General features: G+C 43.6%; 2 protein-coding genes across 2 annotated transcripts in view; one reads left to right on the forward strand and one right to left on the reverse strand.

Moving 5' to 3' along the window:
• cfi (complement factor I) overlaps window positions 1-13,501 on the forward strand; it is a gene marked incomplete at both ends in the record, with an annotated part of 32,892 nt that extends 19,391 nt beyond the window's left edge. Inside the window, 7 exons of the mRNA XM_083639954.1 lie at window positions 2,489-2,628; window positions 5,292-5,395; window positions 6,670-6,774; window positions 7,390-7,565; window positions 8,529-8,630; window positions 11,571-11,719; window positions 13,433-13,501. Coding sequence (XP_083496080.1) covers window positions 2,489-2,628; window positions 5,292-5,395; window positions 6,670-6,774; window positions 7,390-7,565; window positions 8,529-8,630; window positions 11,571-11,719; window positions 13,433-13,501 — 845 coding nt within the window. The remainder of the gene's footprint in view (window positions 1-2,488; window positions 2,629-5,291; window positions 5,396-6,669; window positions 6,775-7,389; window positions 7,566-8,528; window positions 8,631-11,570; window positions 11,720-13,432) is intronic.
• A 5,845-nt stretch (window positions 13,502-19,346) lies between these two features.
• The window catches only part of LOC310780050 (calcium uniporter protein, mitochondrial-like), a 28,777-nt gene continuing 25,623 nt past the window's right edge, over window positions 19,347-22,500 (reverse strand). Inside the window, exon 9 of the mRNA XM_083640588.1 lies at window positions 19,347-20,676. Within this exon, the coding sequence (XP_083496714.1) occupies window positions 20,590-20,676 (87 nt within the window). The 3' untranslated portion in view covers window positions 19,347-20,589. The remainder of the gene's footprint in view (window positions 20,677-22,500) is intronic.

A 22,500-nucleotide genomic window follows, 5' to 3' on the forward strand; every position in this document is an offset into this window, starting at 1 on the left:
TCCTCCCCCTATCCCATAATGCCTTGCGAGCTACTTGAGGCTGCACCTGTGATTATTGTCCACCGGCTGTCCGTTGTAGGTCACTATACACAACTCCCCCCAAAACGTCAATCCCACTGGCAGTGTGGGCATGGCCTCAGTCACACAGTTGCTGTTGTTTGCCACTGGAGGGCAGTGTAGACTTCAGGAAGAAGCCTGCAGAAAACGGTTGAACGTTTTATCTTTCACATTTCCCATTTGTCCACAGAGTCAACGGAGACGCAGATGCTACTCACAGGTATGTTACATGTTACCATGTTAGTAGTAGTAGTAGTAGTAGTAGTAGTGATTCTCAAACTTTTTCATATCAAGGACCTCTAATTTACAGTAGTCTACATTAGGGCCCACATCTGATAAGATTCTATCTCAAATCCAAATCTGTGAATATTTATTTTATTGTTAAGATATTATTTTGTCCAGAATTCAATTCCATGTTTATGTGTAGATAGAGATAACAGTGAAATATGACCAAAATAGTCATTCTAAATGATCTAACTTCTTGTACTGTAAATGACAATGGTGAAGTAACATTACCACAACCATTGGTAATGCACCCTTTTTCCACCCGTCTCAAAAGCACAGGTACATGGCACTACAATGGCACCACAGTAGCGCAGGTTAGCGCTGAAAGCAGGAACGTGCTAAAAGAGCGCAGTTCATTCACTAAACCCACCCACTGTCGCCATTTTAGTTGCTGTCTGATTACTGTCTGCGCTGGTGTTTTCTTTGCGTTCGCTTCCTTTTATTGGCTGGGTGGGGCGGCCGAGTTGTGTGAAAGGCTGCAATAATGGGTCTCGCCGTGGAGAGGGGGTGGAGCTTGAACACAGGGCAAAATGCCAGCTGGTAGCGTCCTCGTGTAGCCAATATTATGAATGAGTTACGGCGGAAAACATTCCCAGAATGCAATGCGCAATCTTGCGCAATCAGTGATTGCGCATTGCATTCTGGGATTGTTTCCCGAGCCTAATTCATGATGAACATACAGTGTTACAGTTAACGACGCTCTTATCATTCTTTTCTCGCTCTCTTCTTACCTTGATAATTGCCCATTGTGTTTACATGCGTGTGGTAATTTACATGAGAATAAAAGCAGTTTTTCTGTAATTTCGCCGTGCTGCTTCTGTCTCTGCTTCTTTCTCTTGACTCCCTCCTCTGCCTCACACACACAAATTGACACACACACCTGTGAGTCTATTTTTGAGCTGCGTCAAGACAGCAACAGTTTACCCGCACTAGCAACGGAACTGCCGCAATTTATTTTCAGAATAAAGGTATTCAAATTCTCACCTTTGGAGAAAAAAGTTATTTCAATGAACGAAACAGCAAATCTTGTCTCAAAATACTGATGTTAAGATTACATATGGAGTGAAACTGTGGCTGTAAATCACTACTCAACATTTATTTTAAGGTTAGCATTACAATGAGAGTTTTATTTTGAAAGCCCTAAAGCTGACCTACATTTACATTCTGACTGACTTGATGCTCATGCACTAACTAAATGATGAAAAAAGAGAGAGAAATTAACTGCTTTTTTTGGACTGTGAACGGAGTTCAAAATTCAAAATTGTGAAATAATGAATGTGAACTGGTTCATTTTAATCTGTGTGAGCTGAACTTTGAGCTAGCTCTTGTGAAGTGTGAACCTGCACAACACTGGCTGAAACAGTCATTCACTTTGAACAACCCAATCACATACATGTGAAATTGCATGACATGATTTTGTTAAAGTGGTAAACTGTACATAATTGGTCGATTATTGTTGAGGAGGAATAATGGATGATGATATTTGTTTTGTTTTTCAGACTACATCTCTCCTATAAATGGTATGTAACCTAAACTACATTCGAAACATATAGTACCATCAGCACTATCAATAGTATCAGTAGCACTACTGTTAGTAGCAGTAGTCGCTGTCCGATGAAAACCACATTATCTCCAAAAACATGTTTTTTCAGGAGCCTGTAAAAACTGTTTTTCTCATAAACTAACTGGCTAAATAAACCTAGAACACTGTTGTTAGACACATTTAGCACCACAAATAAAAATCTATCGTTACACAGTCACCAGTGAACCATAAACATTTTAAATTGACTTAGGGCACCAGGGTTACACCCCCCAGCAGGGCACCGGGGTTACACCCCCCAGCAGGGCACCAGGGTTACACGGTTACACCCCCCAGCAGGGCACCGGGGGGAAGTAGTGTATCAGGATTAGCAGTAGTAGCGGAGTAGTACTACATGTAATAGTAGTAGTAGTAGTAGTATAAGTACTACCAGCAGTAGTAATATCAGCAGTGGTACTACACATAGTACTGTACTAGTAGTCTAATAGTAATAGTGTATTAGCAAGACTAGTAGAAGAAATAAAAACTGTGTGTGTGTGTGTGTGTGTGTGTGTGTGTGTGTGTGTGTGTGTGTGTGCGTGCGTGCGTGCGTGTGTGTGTGTGCAGAGACGAGGAGCAACAGACAGCATCTGGAGTCCAGGCTGTACTGTGGGATTCCCAACTCCACCACAGTGGATGAGGAGGAGGAGGAGCGAGGGAGGAGCAGCCGAGTGAAGAGGGTGGTGGGAGGAGTACCAGCCAAACCGGTCAGTTACACACATGGCACACCAATCAAACGTTCTACTATACAAACACAGATGTTTGTCTGGTGTGCCATGGCTGTCTGTCCTTGTTTGGAGATGTTTGGTCAGATTTGACGTGTTCAATCGTTTAGCCCAGTGCTTCCCAACCTTGGGGTCGTGACCTGGGATTCAAATAGGGTCGATTAGAATGTATCCCCATTAGTGCTAATTTTAATTTATGTATCCTGGTTGCTACTCCACCCTCTGCTGATCTGGGGAGAGCCGAAACTGGCTCCATGCTTCCTTCGAGACATGGGCAGTTAGCCAGCCGCTTCCTTTCACCTGACAGGGGAAGCTTCACCGGTAGGACATAGCACGTGGGAGGATCACGCTATTCCAACGAGTTCCTCTCCCTCCAAACAGGCGCCCCTAACGACCAGAGGAGGCACCACATCAGCAACCAGGATATTGCATGTTTTGGTGTGGGGTTCCTATATGAAGGAAACCCCCAGGGGGCACGGGGGGAGAACATGCAAACTCCACACAGAAAGGCCCTTTTGACGACCCCACCCGGGCGGCGGGCACTCGAGGACATGCGGACGGGCACGCACTCCTTCAGCGCTCACAGCGTCCCAGGTGGGAATCGAACCCAGGACCTTCTAGCTGTGAGGCGACAGCGCTCCTGCCTTTTACATGACTGTCTTCCAGAGCTTTGTACCGAGCTCATTTTTAAAGCTAGAGTGAAGGGAAGACCTAAGGCATCCATTGCTACTAGAGCCCGACCGATATATCGGCCCACCGATATTATCGGCCGATATTGGCCGATAACGATATATCGGTATCGGCCGATATGTTTGCCGATATGCCGATATCTTTTTTTTTTTGTATTTTTTAAGTCATAGACAACATGTTGTGTATATTTGATCTTTTTTCTTAATTCAAGTTATATTTTATATTCGTTATATTTGTGTTTTTGTATTTCTAGTTATCATTATTAAATCCCCAGTTTACTATTTCATTGCATTGATGTCAATTTGGACAATAAAGTTGATTGATAAGCTGTAAAATATCCTGCCTACATCTTAAATCATGTCAAGTCATATCTTTGTCAAGTGTTTGATATTTGAGGGATCATTGCAAAAACATTGTGTAATATAATGTGTAGATTTAATATAAGAATATCGGCCGATATATCAATATCGGAATTTTTTTACTCCCTAGTATCGGTATCGGCATCGGCATTAAAAATCCAGTATCGGTCGGGCTCTAATTGCTACCAAGCATGACATGCTAGCTTGTCGGGAAGTGGGCTAAATAATGTTCCAGATTTAGGCAACATTTTTGAATTTTTGAATTTTGGAACGTGCATGGCCATTTTCAAAGTGGTCCCTTGACCTGTCACCACAAGATATCTGAATGAAAATGAGTTCTATGGGTACCCACAAGCCCCCCATTTACAGACATGCCAATGCACCTTATACTAATCCCATGCCTTTTTTTGCTAAAAGATGTAGTTTTTTGCCTGCAGTATATATATGTGTTGTTTTCACACCTATTTTATTTGAATATTTCCACAGACTAGGACCACTAAACAATTTTGGAATTGTATATATATATATATATATATATATATATATATGTATATATTTATTATATATATTGGGTATGAATGGAAAGCTGAGACTCTTGTGGATCCGATGAGCCCTCAGGTGTGATGATGTTAGTCCCCAACTCCCCATAGTAGCCATTTCATTGCAGTGAGACCTCTTTTTTTAAACTTGACCTCACTGTATAAAATGACCCATTGTGACCTCTAGGTCTAAGTTTCATGATGCTGGGAGAATCACAGTCTCATGAAACTTTACAACCACAAACTAGAACCGCTGGTTCTGAGCCAGCGGTCTTCAGAGTGTGGGGCAACTTGAGGGGAGGCGTGATGGGGAAAAGTAGAGAGAGTAATTGCATTTTCACTTGTGTTCAATGTGGTCACGATGTGTGCCTGATCACCTGAGGATGTTTGGCCAATTGGATCACAATCCGTCCTCAATGCGTGTAACGTGCATTAACACATGTAGGCTACTTTCATGTGGTCCCTATCCCATTGCAATCCAATCACCCAAAATGCATTTTAATGCATTGTGTAAAGGGGTCAATGGCATACATGAGTTTTTCACCTGACGTGTTTCTGACTGACTTCATCAGAGCATAATTGTCTGTCTGTCTGCCTGCCTGTCTGTCTGCCTACCTGCCTGTCTGCCTGCCTGCCTGCCTGCCTGTCTGTCTGTCTGTCTGTCTGCCTGCCTGTCTGCCTGCCTGTCTGTCTGTCTGTCTGTCTGCCTGTCTGTCTGTCTGTCTGTCTGCCTGTCTGTGTGTCTGCCTGCCTGCCTGTCTGTCTGTCTGTCTGTCTGCCTGTCTGTCTGTCTGTCTGTGTGTCTGCCTGCCTGCCTGTCTGTCTGTCTGCCTGTCTGTCTGTCTGCCTGCCTGTCTGTCTGTCTGCCTGTCTGTCTGTCTGTCTGTCTGTCTGTCTGTCTGTCTGCCTGTCTGTCTGTCTGTCTGTCTGCCTATCTGCCTGCCTGTCTGTCTGTCTGTCTGTCTGTCTGTCTGTCTGTCTGCCTATCTGCCTGCCTGTCTGTCTGTCTGTATGTCTGTCTGCCTGTCTATCTGCCTGCCTGCCTGTCTGTCTATAGACCCAGATCCAGTGGCAGGTTGCGATAGTGGAGTATAAGAAGATCGACTGTGGAGGAGCATATATAGGAAACTGCTGGGTGCTGACTGCTGCACACTGTGTCAGGTAAAGTGTGTGTGAAACTGAAAAATAACTGTCAAATTTCGTAAAAAAAAGAAAAAAAACTCTGAGAATTGCATCATCAAATCTGCATAGTGACCGACTTGTAATTTTTCCTATTGGCCGTAAGCGGAAAGGCAGCAAAGACAGTGACAGGTTCACTTGGCATCAAACAGCCCCGTGATGACAGCCTTCCCTGCTTTCTTCCACAGCCATCAGATAAGACAAGGAAGTGTCTGTCTGACTTTTGAAAACTACAGCCAATCAAAATGCAGGACCTTCTCTCAATATGTGGGACCAGGGATGAAAATGTTGTGCAGGTGTCCCGCACAACATTTTCAAGTCAAGTCTCAAGTCCCCAGTGTTCCAGTCCAAGTCCCAATTCAAGTCCGAGTCCAGAGTTACTGAACATGAGCGTGAATCCATTACATTACATTACGTTACGTCATTTGGCAGACGCTTTTATCCAAAGCGACTTACAATAACACATTTTTGTCAGCAATAGTGCAATCAACTATGCAACACAGTCTATGACAGCTACAACTTCTGAAGGAATAGTGGTAAAGTTTTTTAGAGAGAGAGAGAGAGGGGGGGAGAGAGTTGTTAGTTCAAGAAGGCCCAGATGGAGCCTGAAAAGGTGTGTTTTAAGTTTTGCCGAAAGATTGGCAGTGAAGCGGCCGTGCTGACCATAGGAGGGAGCTCATTCCACCATTGAGGTGCCAGGGACGAGAAGAGTTGCGATCGGGATGAGCGACTTTTGAGCCCCCGTAGCGAAGGAGGGGCGAGGCGTCCTGCACTGGTGGAGGAGCGGAGGGAGTGGTGAGAGGTTTGGAACCTGACCATAGATTGTAGGTACAGAGGGGCTGTCTGGTGTACTGCCCTGTAGGCCAGTACCAGTGTCTTGAATTTGATGCGTGCCGAGATGGGAAGCCAGTGAAGGTCCCGAAAGGGGAGAGTGACATGAGAGAATCCACATGTAGGTGCCCTTGTACGAAATTAAATAATGTCACTGTATTAATACAGCTATCAATATCTTATGACAAATTATTAGGGTCTATTACAAAAACAAAGAAACTGTCTTTATCAATTAACAAGTCAGAGTCCTCGTCTCCAACTTCCAAGTCTGAATGAATGAGTCCAAGTCGAGTCACGAGTCCTGGAAATGAGTCCACGACTCGTGCCTCGACTACAACACTGTAACAGTAGTAGCAGCCATAACAGTTTGTATGAGTACTAGTAGCAGTAATAGTCTCTCGCCCCTCTCTCTCTCTCTCTCCCAGACGGAACCCCAGTGCGTTCATGGTGAAGTTTTCTCTGTGGAGGAAGGACAGATCTCAGAACACCACCGACATCGTTCCTGTCCACGACGTCCACATACACCCCAAGTATGTCTCTATCTATCTATCTATCTATCTATCTATCTATCTATCTATCTATCTATCTATCTATCTATCTATCTATCTATCTATCTATCTATCTATCATCTATCTAGCTATCATCTATCTAGCTATCATCTATCTATCTATCATCTATCTGTCTGTCTGTCTGTCCAGTCCAGTCTCGAAAAAAATGTTAAATAGAAACGTTTGTCCACAGCCTAAAAACTTTGCTATTTTACCATTTCGGCTCCAAAATTGTGGGGGTTGTGGGTTTTTGGTTAGGGTTAGGGTCTGGGTTAGGGTTAGGAGTCTGAGATAGTCAGGAGACTCCATGAAGGGTCTCACTTCGGGGTCGGGGTCTCTGACCCCGGAAACCCTCTCCCACGCTCCATGCCTAACCCTAACCCAGCTAACCCTAAACCTAACCTCTCCCACCCCTGTATAAACTCCCATTGAAGTTTTTTTTTCCATTTTACAATTTTGGAGCTGAAATTGTGGACCAACGTTGCTATTTTACAATTTTCTGTGAGACTGTGTTTGTCTGTCCATCTGTCTGTCTGTCCAAATTTTCTTCACTTTTTTTCATTTGTCTTTTTAATGTCCTTTATCCACCACGTCTAGCTACAATGCCAGGACCTATGAGAATGACATAGCTCTGCTGCAGCTGGAGAAGCTGCCCTTCTCCTCGTTGTGTTTCGTGGAGAACCCGGCGATCAGCGCCGTCTGCGTGCCCTGGAGCATCCAGCTGTTCAGACCAAACCACAGCTGCAGCATCTCTGGATGGGGACGCACCGCAGGTCACCAGCCCCCACACACACATACACAGACACATAATGTGGACTACTACTACTACTAGCGTGGAGACTTGGACTGCACTGCACTCTGTCGGGTCCCCAGCAGTGCACCCCCCCCCCCAAGTTTCGTTCGATTGGACGAACGTTCTCGAGATACGTGAAAGCCATGTGCTGTCTGTCGGCGACCATTTATGTCTTCGGCAAGTGCTGGGGTTCCTCCAGATAAGGAAGAGAATGCCGCTTGCATAATGACTCTTGATATGATATTGTGACATCATCAGTGATGTCAAACACTGACGTCATGAACGTAACAAAAATTGTGACTCAAACGTGACATTGTGACATCATCAGTGATGTAACAGACACTGACGTCATGAACGTGACCAAAATCGTGACGTCACCAGGCACTAATCATGTCATAAACGTGACCAAAATCGTGACTCAAAACGTGACCAAAATCGTGACTGGCAGACATACAGACAGACAGACAGACACTGCCACCTAGGCAATACTTATTTATGATGATGATGATGATGCAATGACGCATACTGAGATAATAGATAAGTTGATACAGAGGCATAGTTAGAGTAAGTTGTGGCACAGAGATTACATTGCGTGGGGTGAAAACTAACATCAGAGATAGTGCGGAGGAGACACAGTAAGCCAAGACAGAGGCCAGGGCTCAAATGCAGTCAAAATAGAGGAGCTGTTATGGTAGGGAAAGACATCAATGACAGATCAAGACACAGCCATGTATGGTGTTCTTAATCTAAGGGTACAATACAGACAAATAAACAAACAGTCAGAGGATGGACAGGACATGAGACTAAATGTGTGTGATTATGTGTGTATATTTAAATAGATAACTTTAAGGGGGCGATACTGAACCATACATACTATGAGTGTGATCATCTTCTCTACCAGTGAGTGAGTGAGTAGGCTACTAATGATGGAATCCCTGTGCAGATGGTCGCTCAGCTCGCGTGTTGCTCTGGGCCAACGTCTCCCTCATCGACGACTGCCACACATTCTACAAAGATCGCTTCAAACCGGGCATGATGTGCGCAGGTAGGTGTGTGTATGTGTGTGTGTGTGTGTGTGTGTGTGCGTGTGCATGTGCGTGTGTGTATGTGGATGGCATTAGTGGCATATAAAAACATATACAGAATATACACATTTCATTTCATTTATTTAGATAGGGACACATACACATTAGTGATGCACGAGTCACCGCGGGCTGGCCTGCCCCGCGGGCGGTCTGGGTTGGCAAATTATGAAAATATGGCGGGTGCGGGCGGGGCAGGCTCAGAACATGACAAAGCAACATTATTAAATAATTAAGTTAGAGCAGTGAAACACGCAGAGTACCCCTTTATTAAGACGTGAACTCTCTCTCACACACACATAGGCCTACACACAATCAGACCGACAAGGCGGTGCTGAAGCCCTCTGCACCTGCAGCACTCTCTATAGCCTACATGGAGTAAAGAAACGCTTCAAATGAGGTAGCCTATGTGCTCTCAAAACAAACATTTTGGAAAGATTATTCGCTGTAATTATTATTTGAAGTGTCCATAAAACTAATGCCACCGCAGATTTTCTGTTGTGGACTCGACTGTGATCTATTTGTCAAATTTACTGCAACGTGAGTATAGACTGTGAACAATTGAGAGTGCATGAGGTAATTAAAATAAATCAGACAGCGAGTCTAGCCGTATCTGCAAGCCGTGTGCGCACCTGCTGCTGCACTACTACGTTTAGTAGCCTACTACTGCAACATGGCCAATTGAGAGCGCATGAGGTAATTAAAAGAAATGGGGAAGAATAAGAACTGTTTCTGTAGCCTGCCTCTTGCCTACCTCTACCTGCTACCTCCATTTGAAACACTGCGGTCACGCCTTTGGGGAAGCGTAGTCGCGCTATCTGAAGACATAAAAGCAGCCGCGCAACTCATCCAGAGCAGTAGGCTACAACTGTTGTCGAGCAGGCAGCATGTGAGTGTCTGTGTGTGTGTGTGTGTGTGTGTGTGTGTGTGTGTGTGTGTGTGTGTGTGTGTGTGTGTGAGAGAGAGAGGGGGGGGGAGAGACAGAGTTATTAGCTACTTTTCACACATTGGAAGCTCTGCTGTGCTCCTCCTGAGTCCGGAGACATATTACATTAAATTGGCCGTTGCAGGCTGCTGGGTTGGGCTGGGTTCTGAATTTTCAGATATTTTAACGGGCTGGGCGGGCCAGCTGGCTGGCTCCAATGACGGGTTGGGTTGGGGTGGGCCTTAAAAAACCCTGACCCGCGCATCACAACTAAGCATGCACCTTGACCTTTTGATCTTAACCTTTTGAACAAGTCTAATATGCACTTTAGATTGTATTGACTGAATTTAATTTATATTGACTTAACTCCTGTATTCCTTTGTGGTGTTGGATACATTGTAATCAGGGATCCTTGCTTTATCAGTGTCATGTATTGTCTTGTTTCTTGTTTTGTTTTTGGATGTGTACAAAGTACAGCTTGTTTGCAGTATTCATGCCTTAAATTGCCCCTTGCGGAACTAATAAAGTTTTTTGAATTGAATTGAATTGAATTGAATTGAATTGGCCACCATGTCAAATTGGCAACAAGGCTAAAACCCCTGACACATACAACCCATTAATCAGCATCGGCCATGTCTGGCATGGTGCCATGTCGGTGCACAGAGGCGGTCCTTGAACCAGGCCGAACAGGCAGCCGCCTGGAGCCCCGTCCACTAGAGGGCCTCGCAGAAAAAAAAAAAAATTATATTAACTGATAGACCAACAGCAATAACCGAACAACGACGTTAGCGACGGTTAATCGATTAACGGTTAACCGTTGACATCCCTAGTCCAAGGAACAAGTGAGTGTTATTATTTGTTGTTGTCTGTGTGGAATGACGTTTATACTGTGTTCTACATGCGGTGGATTCGTCCGCCATGTGGCTCCTTGTTCATGCTAAATTGCAGTGCCCGTTCGCTGTCCACTGATAGTGCCTTCATTTGAGTTATTGATGTTTCTTTGTATTGTGGGAGTGCCTTATTGTTTACTTATTATTTACACATTGATGTTTATTTGTAGATTGATGTTGAGTTGAATGAGTGATCTATATTTGGTTTACTGTATAAAGATGACAAGTGACAAAGATAAAGATATGATTATGAAGATTACAAGTGATAAAGATATAAAGATGACAAAGATAAAGATATGATTATGAAGATTACAAGTGACAAAGATAAAGATATAAAGATGACAAGTGACAAAGATATAAAGATTACAAGATTCACAAAGAGAATGAGAGAGGATGCAGAGGGTCATGCCCATTGAATCTGAGGGGGGATGTAACTTCAAACAGCCTCTAAATATGGCAAAAATACGTCCAAAAAAGGTCAAATTTTTTTCCGCGCCGGAAGGGACCCCGCCGGCGGCGCCCCTTCGTTGCTTGGCCTGGAGCCTCCAGATGCCTAGGACCCCCTCTGTCGGTGCACCTGTGGCCCTAGTCTGTGCAGTGTGTCGCGCACCGTTGGCGCTGGTCGGCTTGTCGACACCTTTTTCAGCCGATTCTACGTTGGCCATCAGTGAGAGAAATCACTGATTGGCTGGTCAACTGGTAGAGTAATCACTCTGATTGGCTGGTCAGCTGGCAGAGAAATCCCTCTGATTGGCTGGTCAGCTGGTAGAGAAATCACTCTAAATGGCTCGTCAGCTGGTAGAGAAATCACTCTAAATGGCTTGTCAGCTGGTAGAGAAATCCCTCTGATTGGCTGGTCAGCTGGTAGAGAAATCCCTCTGATTGGCTGGTCAGCTGGTAGAGAAATCCCTCTGATTGGCTGGTCAGCTGGTAGAGAAATCCCTCTGATTGGCTGGTCAGCTGGTAGAGAAATCCCTCTGATTGGCTGGTCAGCTGGTAGAGAAATCCCTTTGATTGTGTGTGTGTGTGTGTGTGTGTGTGTGTGTGTGTGTGTGTGTGTGTGTGTGTGTGTGTGTGTGTGTGTGTAGGTGATCTGGATGGCAGTGTGGACTCGTGTCAGGGCGACAGTGGGGGCCCCCTGGTGTGTGAGGACGAGCTGGGCGTGTCCTACCTGTGGGGCATCGTGAGCTGGGGCGAGCGCTGCGGCCAGCCGGGCTTCCCGGGCGTCTACACCCAGGTGGGCGGAGCCACACATCTTTCTCATTTACCCAATCCCCAAAAACACAGAGACTGTCCACTGTTGAGAGCTTAAACTTTAAGCTCTCAACTTTCAAACTTTAACTTAACGTTTGAGAGCCTTAAAGGGACAGCTTACCCTAAAATCCAAAATACATATCGTCGCTGTCTGATGAAAACCACTTAACACATTGAGTGCCAAGGACGTCTGTGCACGTCCTAAAAAAAAGTAACGTTCAGTGCCAAGGACGTCTGTGCACGTCCTAAAATCATAATTCATATTATTCCATAATTCTGCTGTTTAAGGTCGTACCTAGCCAGTGAGCATGAATCCCTTCAAGGGATCACACGGCGCCACCTTAAACATAGACACGGGAGCTGCGCCACCCACCTCAGGGGGGCACGCAGGCTGCACAGAAACCACACCACGCCACCACATCAGAAAACACCAGCCAGAGTCAGTGAATGTGCTCGAAATTAGAGTGCAAAAGGTATTCATAAAAGTGACTATATCTTGGAAAGTTAAAAAAAACGAAAGAAAACCCTTGAAAGTGCACTTTTTTCAGAGCCTGTCATTTCATAATGGAACTGTCTAGAAACAAAATGTCTTCTTTGGAAGAAGCAGGAGTGTTCAATGTTTCATTAAAGTCCAGCCCTCTCAATATAGCCCTAATAGAAAAAATTCTATAGCTGTTTTCAACTGAATGGAAGTGAATCTGGCACAGGCTGCAGACAATTTTACTGAAGCGCTGTGGCACTCAATGTGTTAACAATAGTTTTTATGATTTTACTTTTTTGCTATAAATGGAATATATCCGATCTCCTCTATCTACTGGTAGGTTTTGATGTCTAAATGACCAATGAAAACATGTTTTATTGCGTAATCTATTTAACACGTACCACCATTGACCTGCCTAGACCTGCCCATCTCACCTCCTATGTGACAGCTGAACCTCCATGCTCCTCCCCACCTACCTCAGACGAATTACCCGGAAAAAGCTGAGGCACGCTGCAGAACCGAACGCCGCTGTGTTTCTGGTGTGGTTTTGTGTCTTTCTGGCATCTTCTGATGTAAATAGATCAATAAGGTGTTTTGGGTTGTCCCTGTGCTGCAAAATAATTTAAAGTAAGCAAATCGAAGTGGTTTCTGACGAGAATAATGTTACGTTACTGCGAGGCTGCTCAACCCCATGACAGAGCTCCTCTCTCGGCCTGGGAAAGTGGAAGATCCGCTTCTCCTGCTCCGCGCGTCCCTGCCAGCGGTGTGTGACTATGCTCGTGCGCTCCAGAGGGAGGCGCCGACGCGCGGCTGCTCGGCCGGGCAGAAAGTGCCTCAGACTCGGAGTGATAATCCTGTAACATCATTTGAGCTTATTTAGGTAAGATATTAATAATGTAAGGACACATTCAGCGAGAAATGTCTATAATGAAGACACGTGCCAACTTTGATGATGTGGTCTTCAGTATTTTAAGAGCACAGCAGGGGTTTTTTTCATTTCCTGAAAAGTTGCGTGGTTGTCATCAGACAGCGGTGATATTTTTCCTCTCATAATAGTAGTGCTATTTATCCATCTTTATGCGTTGGTACCGCGACCCCCCTCTTTAAGTGGCCCAGCATGAATTTGAATTCACATGTCGGTTTTCACATGACTTTTCTTTGTAAGAGATGGCAATCAGTTAAATGGTTAATAATAATTATCTCTTCCTCTCATAGGTGGCTCATTACTTTGAGTGGATCAGAACGCACACAGGCTGGCCTGCTGTCACCAGATTCAACTCCTGATATCACACAACACACACACACACACACACACACACACACACACACACGCATGCATGCATGCACACACACACACACACGCATGCATGCACACACACACACGCGCGCACACACACACAAACACACGGGCACACACTCACGACATTCACTGTTAGTGTTTTACCAGGCGACTAGATGTTTAGAATATAATGGGACTCCATGATGGTTGGTTATTGTAGTTTAGACGAAGCAGACAACAGGACAGCTCTGCATGAGAGGCAACAGACAACAGGACAGCTCTGCATGAGGCAACAGACAAGACAGCTCTGCATGAGAGGCAACAGACAACAAGACAGCTCTGCATGAGAGGCAACAGACAACAAGACAGCTCTGCATGAGAGGCAACAGACAACAGGACAGCTCTGCATGAGAGGCAACAGACAACAGGACAGCTCTGCATGAGAGGCAACAGACAACAAGACAGCTCTGCATGAGAGGCAACAGACAACAGGACAGCTCTGCATGAGAGGCAACAGACAACAAGACAGCTCTGCATGAGAGGCAACAGACAACAGGACAGCTCTGCATGAGAGGCAACAGACAACAAGACAGCTCTGCATGAGAGGCAACAGACAACAGGACAGCTCTGCATGAGAGGCAACAGACAACAGGACAGCTCTGCATGAGAGGCAACAGACAACAGGACAGCTCTGCATGAGAGGCAACAGACAAGACAGCTCTGCATGAGAGGCAACAGACAACAGGACAGCTCTGCATGAGAGGCAACAGACAACAAGACAGCTCTGCATGAGAGGCAACAGACAACAAGACAGCTCTGCATGAGAGGCAACAGACAACAGGACAGCTCTGCATGAGAGGCAACAGACAAGACAGCTCTGCATGAGAGGCAACAGACAACAGGACAGCTCTGCATGAGAAGCAACAGACAACAGGACAGCTCTGCATGAGAGGCAACAGACAACAGGACAGCTCTGCATGAGAGGCAACAGACAACAAGACAGCTCTGCATGAGAGGCAACAGACAACAAGACAGCTCTGCATGAGAGGCAACAGACAACAAGACAGCTCTGCATGAGAAGCAACAGACAACAGGACAGCTCTGCATGAGAAGCAACAGACAACAGGACAGCTCTGCATGAGAAGCAACAGACAACAGGACAGCTCTGCATGAGAAGCAACAGACAACAGGACAGCTCTGCATGAGAGGCAACAGACAAGACAGCTCTGCATGAGAGACAACAGACAACAGGACAGCTCTGCATGAGGCTACAGGTGCAAAACATGTAAGCTTACAGATAGATCTACAGACCCACGGGGCGCGTGTGGGATTCAGCCTGAAAGCAGCCTAATCAACGTTATGTTAGAAGCTTAGATATACACACAGTGATGCATCCCATGCTGTTAAAGGAGAATTATCCTTAAGTACTAAATATTATCACGGATGGAATGCCTCTTGTCCAATGAAATTGCTCGGCCAGAACTAACTGTTGTACAACATCAATTAAACTTTTAATTGTGGTTATCACGGTGCATGCGTTTTGTGTTTCTGTAGCCAGAAAAATACTGATTAATATGTATGTAGCTGCTAAAATATTTTTTTTATCACATTCTATCTCCCAAATGGTCAAAGAGTTGGGAGAGAGAATGTGATGTAGAATCAGAACAAATAATTTATATAATTTATATTATAGTTTGACTTGATGGAAGCAAGCTGCGGGTATACACTCTGCCATTGGCTCTGACCATTTCAGTGGGAAATTCGTTCCCCTCCCTGTGTGTTGCTCTCAAATGCCTCCGCCGTTGTGAAACAACAACGCTAGCTTGTTGTTGTTGTTGTTGTTGTAGTTAACAAGCTAGCATCCTGCACACTGAAAATGGCAAGTTTTGATGAAGATTTGGATTCTGCATAAAGCAGGACTGCTTGGTATTTTGGCTGGATGGTTACAAAGATAACAGCATTTTTTTTTACAGATTTTTTCTCAATGATTTTTATTAATGTAGACAGAAGTAAAGCACAGTGCACAGTGAAAAATGAAAACTCACAACAGCCAAAATGTATATATACATACACATACACATACACACATATACATCATAATAATACATAAATAAGTAAAACAAATAAAAGGAGGAAAGATTTGGCAAAAGTGAAGCTTGTGAATTAGGGCTATACAAATAAACTTGACTTGACCATATCAGCTAATAGTGATGCATAGGCCACTATATTGGCTAATAGTGATGCATAGGTCACTATATCCCCGGTCCGTCCCAGGTCCTTTCTGTGTGGAGTTTGCATGTTCTTCCCGTGTCCGTGTGGGTTTTCTCCGGGTGCTCCGGTTTCCTCCCACCATCAAGAAAGACATGTATGTTAGGGTTAATACTCCTGCAAACAAGGAGTGGCTGTGCGCAGATCCAAACCGTAGTAGGCCCAGGTGCTGGGCAAAAGTGTGATATATGAATGAAAAGATGGAATGTCCGCACACTGGTTGATGTTCCCAGGTTTATTTCAACCCTTTCAATAAAACAACATTTCGACCGTATAGGTCTTCATCAGGCAAGATGAAGATTTCTTGCCTGATGAAGACCTATACGGTCGAAACGTTGTTTTATTGAAAGGGTTGAAATAAACCTGGGAACAGGGTTAATACTCCTGTCAGTGCCTCTGACCAAGGTACTGGCAAAAGAACTGGAGTTGGTCCCCGGGCGCTGCACAGTGGCTGCCCACTGCTCCTAGTTCTAGGAAGGTTCCTAGTAGAGGATGGGTCAAATGCAGAGGATGAATTTCCCCAAGGGGATAAATAAAGGATAACTTAACTTAACTTTAACTTAATATCAGCTAATAGTGATGCATAGGTCACTATATGGGCTAATAGTGATGCGTAGGTCACTATATCAGCTAATAGTGATGCATAGGTCACTATATGGGCTAATAGTGATGCATATGTCACTATATCAGCTAATAGTGATGCATAGGTCACTATATCAGCTAATAGTAGGGGTGTCACGATACACTCAGTTCACGATACGATACGTATCACGATACTGGGTTCACGATAACGATACGATACGATACGATTTTAACAATATTTTTTTAAACTTGAATAATGACAATATATGACTGGAAAAGTAGTATTTTATTTGAAATGCACAAATACAAAACATGCTGTTGTGGGAAATTGTTATTACAATAACAACTAGAAAAAACATGAGATTGGAGATAAGGCTTATCTTGAAATAGAATGAGTTACACCGTCACTTAGATTTACTTTGAACTAAAAGGTTTCTCAGCAGTATAAATTCTCATTATGCATCTTCAGTTTTTCTTCAAACTCAAACAACAAGACTTTTCTTAATCTATTTTTTATGCATCTTCAGTTTTTCCTGTCAAGTAAACAGTTTTGCCAGAAACTCAATTGAATGGTTTCTCTCCTGTATAACTTCTCATGTGTCTCTTCAGAGACTTGTTCAACTGAACTACTTTCCACACATTGAACTTCAACAAACAAAGACGTTTCTTAGTCTATTTTTTGAAAAAAAAATTTTTTTTTTTTTTTTTTTTTTTTTTTTTTTTTTTTGCGATATGAGATTTCATCTCAACGATACATATCGTGACGTTTTACTATCGCGAAATTTCGTGGGACGATATATTGTGACACCCCTAGCTAATAGTGATGCATAGGTCACTATATCAGCTAATAGTGATGCATAGGTCACTATATCCGCTTATAGTGATGCATAGGTCACTATATCAGCTAATAGTGATGCATAGGTCACTATATGGGCTAATAGTGAGGCATAGGTCACTATATCAGCTAATAGTGATGCATAGGTCACTATATGGGCTAATAGTGATGCATAGGCCACTATATCGGCTAATAGTGATGCATAGGTCACTATCGATAGTGATGCATAGGTCACTATATGGGGTAATAGTGATGCATAGGTCACTATATGGGCTAATAGTGATGCATAGGTCACTATATCAGCTAATAGTGATGCATATGCCACTATATCAGCTTGTTTAGCAGTTAGTGTGGTCTTCAATAGTGATGCATAGGCCACTATATCAGCTTGTTTAGCAGTTAGAGTAGTGTGGTCTTCAATAGTGATGCATACGTCACTATATCAGTTAGTGATGCATACCACTATATCAGGTAATAGTGATGCATACCACTATATCAGGTAATAGTGATGCATAGGTCACTATATCAGCTAATAGTGATCCATAGGTCACTATCAGCTTATAGTGATGCATAGGTCACTATCAGCTTATAGTGATGCATAGGTCACTATCAGCTTATAGTGATGCATAGGTCACTATATCAGCTAATAGTGATGCATAGGTCACTATATCAGCTAATAGTGATGCGGTCACTGCTAATAGTGATGCATAGGTCACTATATCAGCTAATAATAGTGATGCATAGATCACTATGTAATGGCAGAAAACTGCACTAGCTGAAAGTGTTGTTTTGGATCAATAATCAGTCGCTCGTTATAAATATAAACAAAGGAGGATTTATTGCAATACAACCAATAACCCACTGTGGATCCACAAAACAAATAAACAGCCCCCCTTGTATCCTGCCGGCCAGCTTATTTGAACACTTATGAAACCTTAAAACCCAAACTAAAAGTTGAATTTGTGATTGTTTTCACTACAAGGTGTTGAGTCATCACAACAGTCCACCAGAGAGACTTCATGGGAGAGAGGGCCACACAACACTTGAATACAGTCAATCAATCAATCAATCAATTTCACTCACAACTATTTCAGCTAATAGTGATGCAAGGCCACTATATCAGCGTGTCTAGTAGTCAGAGTAGTGTGGTCTTCTGGAACCCCTAATAGTGAGATAAGGGTTGCAAATCCTTTCCTAGAATTCCTGACATGGATCTAAGAAATTCTTTAGTTTGGGACAGAAACAGAACATATGAGATAAGTCTGCAGGAGTGTTGTTGCAGTGGCCACATCTGTTGTCCACATCCATGTAGATTTCGGTAAGCCTTGCCTTGCTAAAGTGGATACGATGCAGGACCATAAATTGTATAAGACTAAGTATTGTATAAGACTAACATGTCTTTAATTTCATTGCCACACTCAATTTCAGATGTTGTGATTCATGATGAGTTCTATAGAAGTCAATTGCCAATAGACTTCTATAGAACTCCCACAATGTCAAGAGTAGTCCAATAGACTATTGGACTACTCTGCACGTTGGGAGTTCTATATACGTTTATTGGACTACTCTGCATGTTGTGGGAGTTCTATAGAAGTATATTGGACTACCCTGCATGTTGTGGGAGTTCTATAGAAGTCTATTGGACTACCCTGGAAAAATGATGAAAAGGGGGTACCCAGTGTGTTAAAAATTGACAGATTGGATTCTACGGTTCATCAAAAAACTCCATGTGATTTCTAATAAGTGAAACCAACGAGGTATTTCAACAAATTATGTTTTCTTTTTATTGTGTTTTTGTATTGTGTTTACAGTAATTTCTTTTTCAGTATGTGGAGGGAGAGCGGGCCGAAACGGTGCAAAAGCAAAAGACAGTTTGAGCCACATGGAAGACAGGCAAACCCTCCTGTAACCATCTCCAGCAGAAGCAGATCCACTGTGTAGAAGCAGGCCTGTCAAAGTCATTTTAGTTCACGGGCCACATAAATGGTAAATGGTAAATGGCCTGCATTTATATAGCGCTTTTATCCAAAGCGCTTTACAATGAGTAGATAGTCTACATTCACCCATTCATACACCAATGGCGTATGCCACACACATGCCACAGTTTGGTCTCAAAATGAACCAGACAAAGAAAATCAATGCATCACTATGAATCACAACGCCTCCAAATGTTCCTGTTTATTTTAGTGTAAAGAATTACAGGTACATGTTAAGAACATGTTTTAACAGTCAACCATCAAACAAATGATCTGTAAAGGTCTTTGCACACACAGTCCATTTTTCGTATGCATTTTTTTTTTAAATCAGTCATCCAAAAAAAAAAAAAAGCCTGCACACTGAGACCGATGTGTTTTATTATTATGTTTGTTGTTCTATACGACAAATATTCGTCCTCTCCTGTATCCACATTACCAACATGATATGTGACAGGCAGCAATAGATGGCAGCAGGTCAGGGAATGGTAGGCCTATCTCACTGGACAGGGGCCAGCGAGACACGACAGGTGACTGGTAGCAGGTCAGGGAATGGTAGCCGTATCTCCCTGGACAGGAGCTCCATACTCGCCTTAGCCTCACCAAGCCGGCTGTGCTGCAGCACTTCTCCCTGGGGAGAGAGTAGAGAGGGGCTGCAGTGACGCCCAATGGCCACTAAGCGAACAAGCTTCGCCTCCCATTGACTTTGTATTGGATGCAACCAAATCGCTGAAAAAGCATGCTGGGATATCTGGCGTCAGGGACATCGCGAGCGACAAGACGAGAAGAGGGGCCAAATTCAAAATCGACCAATGCAAAATGGAAAGACAGCAAGGCAGCCAACCAAGCTGCAGCACCAAGAGACCAGCGGGGCGGGGCTAAACAGGGCGAAGGCGACTCCCCTGCTCAGACTGGAGTCCCGCTCGGCCGCTCCTCTGTCTCTCTCCCCCCAAACACAGACACACACGGGTCAAATAGCTCGCAAAAGGCTTTTGACTGATGAGAAAAACACAGAAAATCAACGCTGTTCCGAAAACTTTGATGGATGAAAATTTCGGAGTCATTGTGTAAACGTGAGTGACACAACATGAGGTTAATCTTTATTTTTAAACGTGTGACAATTTTGGATGAAAAATATGGACTTGGTGTGCAAAAGACTTAACTGTACATTTTGGCAACTGTGCAATTCTCTATATAGTCTATAGTAAAGGGTAATGAAAATAGTTTACCATTTAGTGATGAAAAACATGAATAGGCTACTTAATATTTAACTTGCTCCTGAAATCTGGTACCTCTTAGCCTTCACAAGTGCATCACATTGGATTGAAGGACTTCTGCGTGCAATTTTGACACTTTGCCAAGTCATCCTGTGGGCCGGATTGGACCCTTTGGTGGGCCGGTCCCGTATATTTGACACCCGTGGTGTTGACTCGAGTCATGCAGCTTTCTCCTCAGTCTGGATGTGACTCACTGGGAGCTGCAGCCGCAGAGGACTTCTCAACCTCTTCAGATCACTCTCCACCTACACACCCACACACACACACACACACACACACACACATGGTTAGATTGCATTTTTTGCTGTTTTATTAATGACGTTGCTTTTCCATTGCATGGTCTCGACTCCATTTCCATTGGGCAAGTACCAGGTACCATATTACAGTAGGACCTGGGGAAGTACCAGGTACCATATTACCTGGTACCTGGTACTTTTTTTTGTACCTCCTCCATGGAGGTTTCAGGCAAGTTGAGGCGACACCTAAAGGTGACATGAAAACACTGCAGACTGCTGATTGGTAAGAGAGAATCGTCATCATATAGTGCCCACATACGCTAACGGTAGCTACCAGGTTAGCTTACCCTCTTGCGTGTAGAATGTTCCCAAACCCTCCCTGTTTTTCCGGCAGTCTTTTGTCTAGCTCAAGGGGACCAGATGTCTCCCATTTTCAGGGACAGTCCCCTTTTTGGTGGGTTGTCCCTGGCTGGAGCCGACGACATTACTGTCTTTCAGACACTCCAACAGGAGTGAAGAAGCATCATATCATAAAACTTTACAAAGACAAACTGGAGACCGAGGCCATTCTGGAGATGTATGGCTTTATATTGACAATAAGGTGGTTTCTGAGCAATGACCAAAACAATGCAATTCTTACAGACATCTCCAAATGTCAAACGCTTTTGATAGCAAATCACAGCATGAATTCTTCTCTGGTGTTCCACAAAGTTGGTGTCTTCATTTTGTTTTTATTTCATTTAACCTTTATTTAACCAGGAAGTCCCTTGAGATTGAAATCTCTTTTCCGAGGGAGACCTGGCCAAGACAGGTCAGTTACAAGTCAGTTACAGTTACAAAATTAAAATACAAATACAAATAAAACAATTAATACAAACATCAAATACACAAGAGACTAAAATCCAACTCAGTTTAGGCAGTTGCATTTCTCGGTTACAAAGACTTTTAACATGGCTTTAAATTTCCCCAAAGAGACTAGGTTAGTTAGATCAGTGGTTCCCAACCTACGGTACGCGTACCGTAGGTGGTACTTGCGCCCCCTGCTGGTGGTACTTGGAAGGCTCTGTGATTTTTTTTTTTTTTTTTTTTTGTAGTTTTTTTTTTTTTGTAGTTTTTGTGCAAAATCCATGGTGGTCATTAGTAGTAGTTTTCAAACATGTGAAAGTGAAATAATAATAATTATTATTAATATTATTGGCAGTGTTTCTCAAGGTAGGTGGTACTTGCGCCCCCCCCTGCTGGTGGTACTTGATCCCTGGAATCCCAATGTTTAAATTATGAAATAAACCCAACTTTAAAATCAATTGTAAAACATGTTTATCTATCAAAATAATACTACGAATGAAAATAAACTTGTGATCATTGAAATTGAGGTTTATTTTGATGTCTTGAGATTTAGAAACAAATATTTGTTTCTGACGGACACTATACCTGTTGCGTATGCACAATTACCTGCCCGCCCCGCATGGTTACACAAGTGGTGAACAAAGACGAGGAGGGATGCTAAAGTGGATCAAAACGGGAGGGAATCGTAAAAGAACTGTAGTAGAGGAGAGCAGCAATGATGAAGCACAAGGATGTGAAGACAGCAGTCAACCCAGCACAAGTGCAGCTGCTGCAGGTTGCACATAGGCTGCAGGTTGGAATAAATTTGCCTCCTGCGTGAACTGTGCATAGCTGAATAGACTGTATTTTAACATCGGTCATATGGTGGTACTTGGAGAGCCAACTACTTTCTCAGGTGGTACTTGGTGTAAAAAGGTTGGGAACCACTGAGTTAGATGAAGAGAACTCTGCAGATTATTCCAGGACCAGGGAGCAGCTCTGTGGAAA

This window comes from Poromitra crassiceps, assembly GCF_964638095.1.
Source record: "Poromitra crassiceps genome assembly, chromosome: 7".
In the NCBI taxonomy this organism is placed as follows: domain Eukaryota; kingdom Metazoa; phylum Chordata; class Actinopteri; order Beryciformes; family Melamphaidae; genus Poromitra; species Poromitra crassiceps.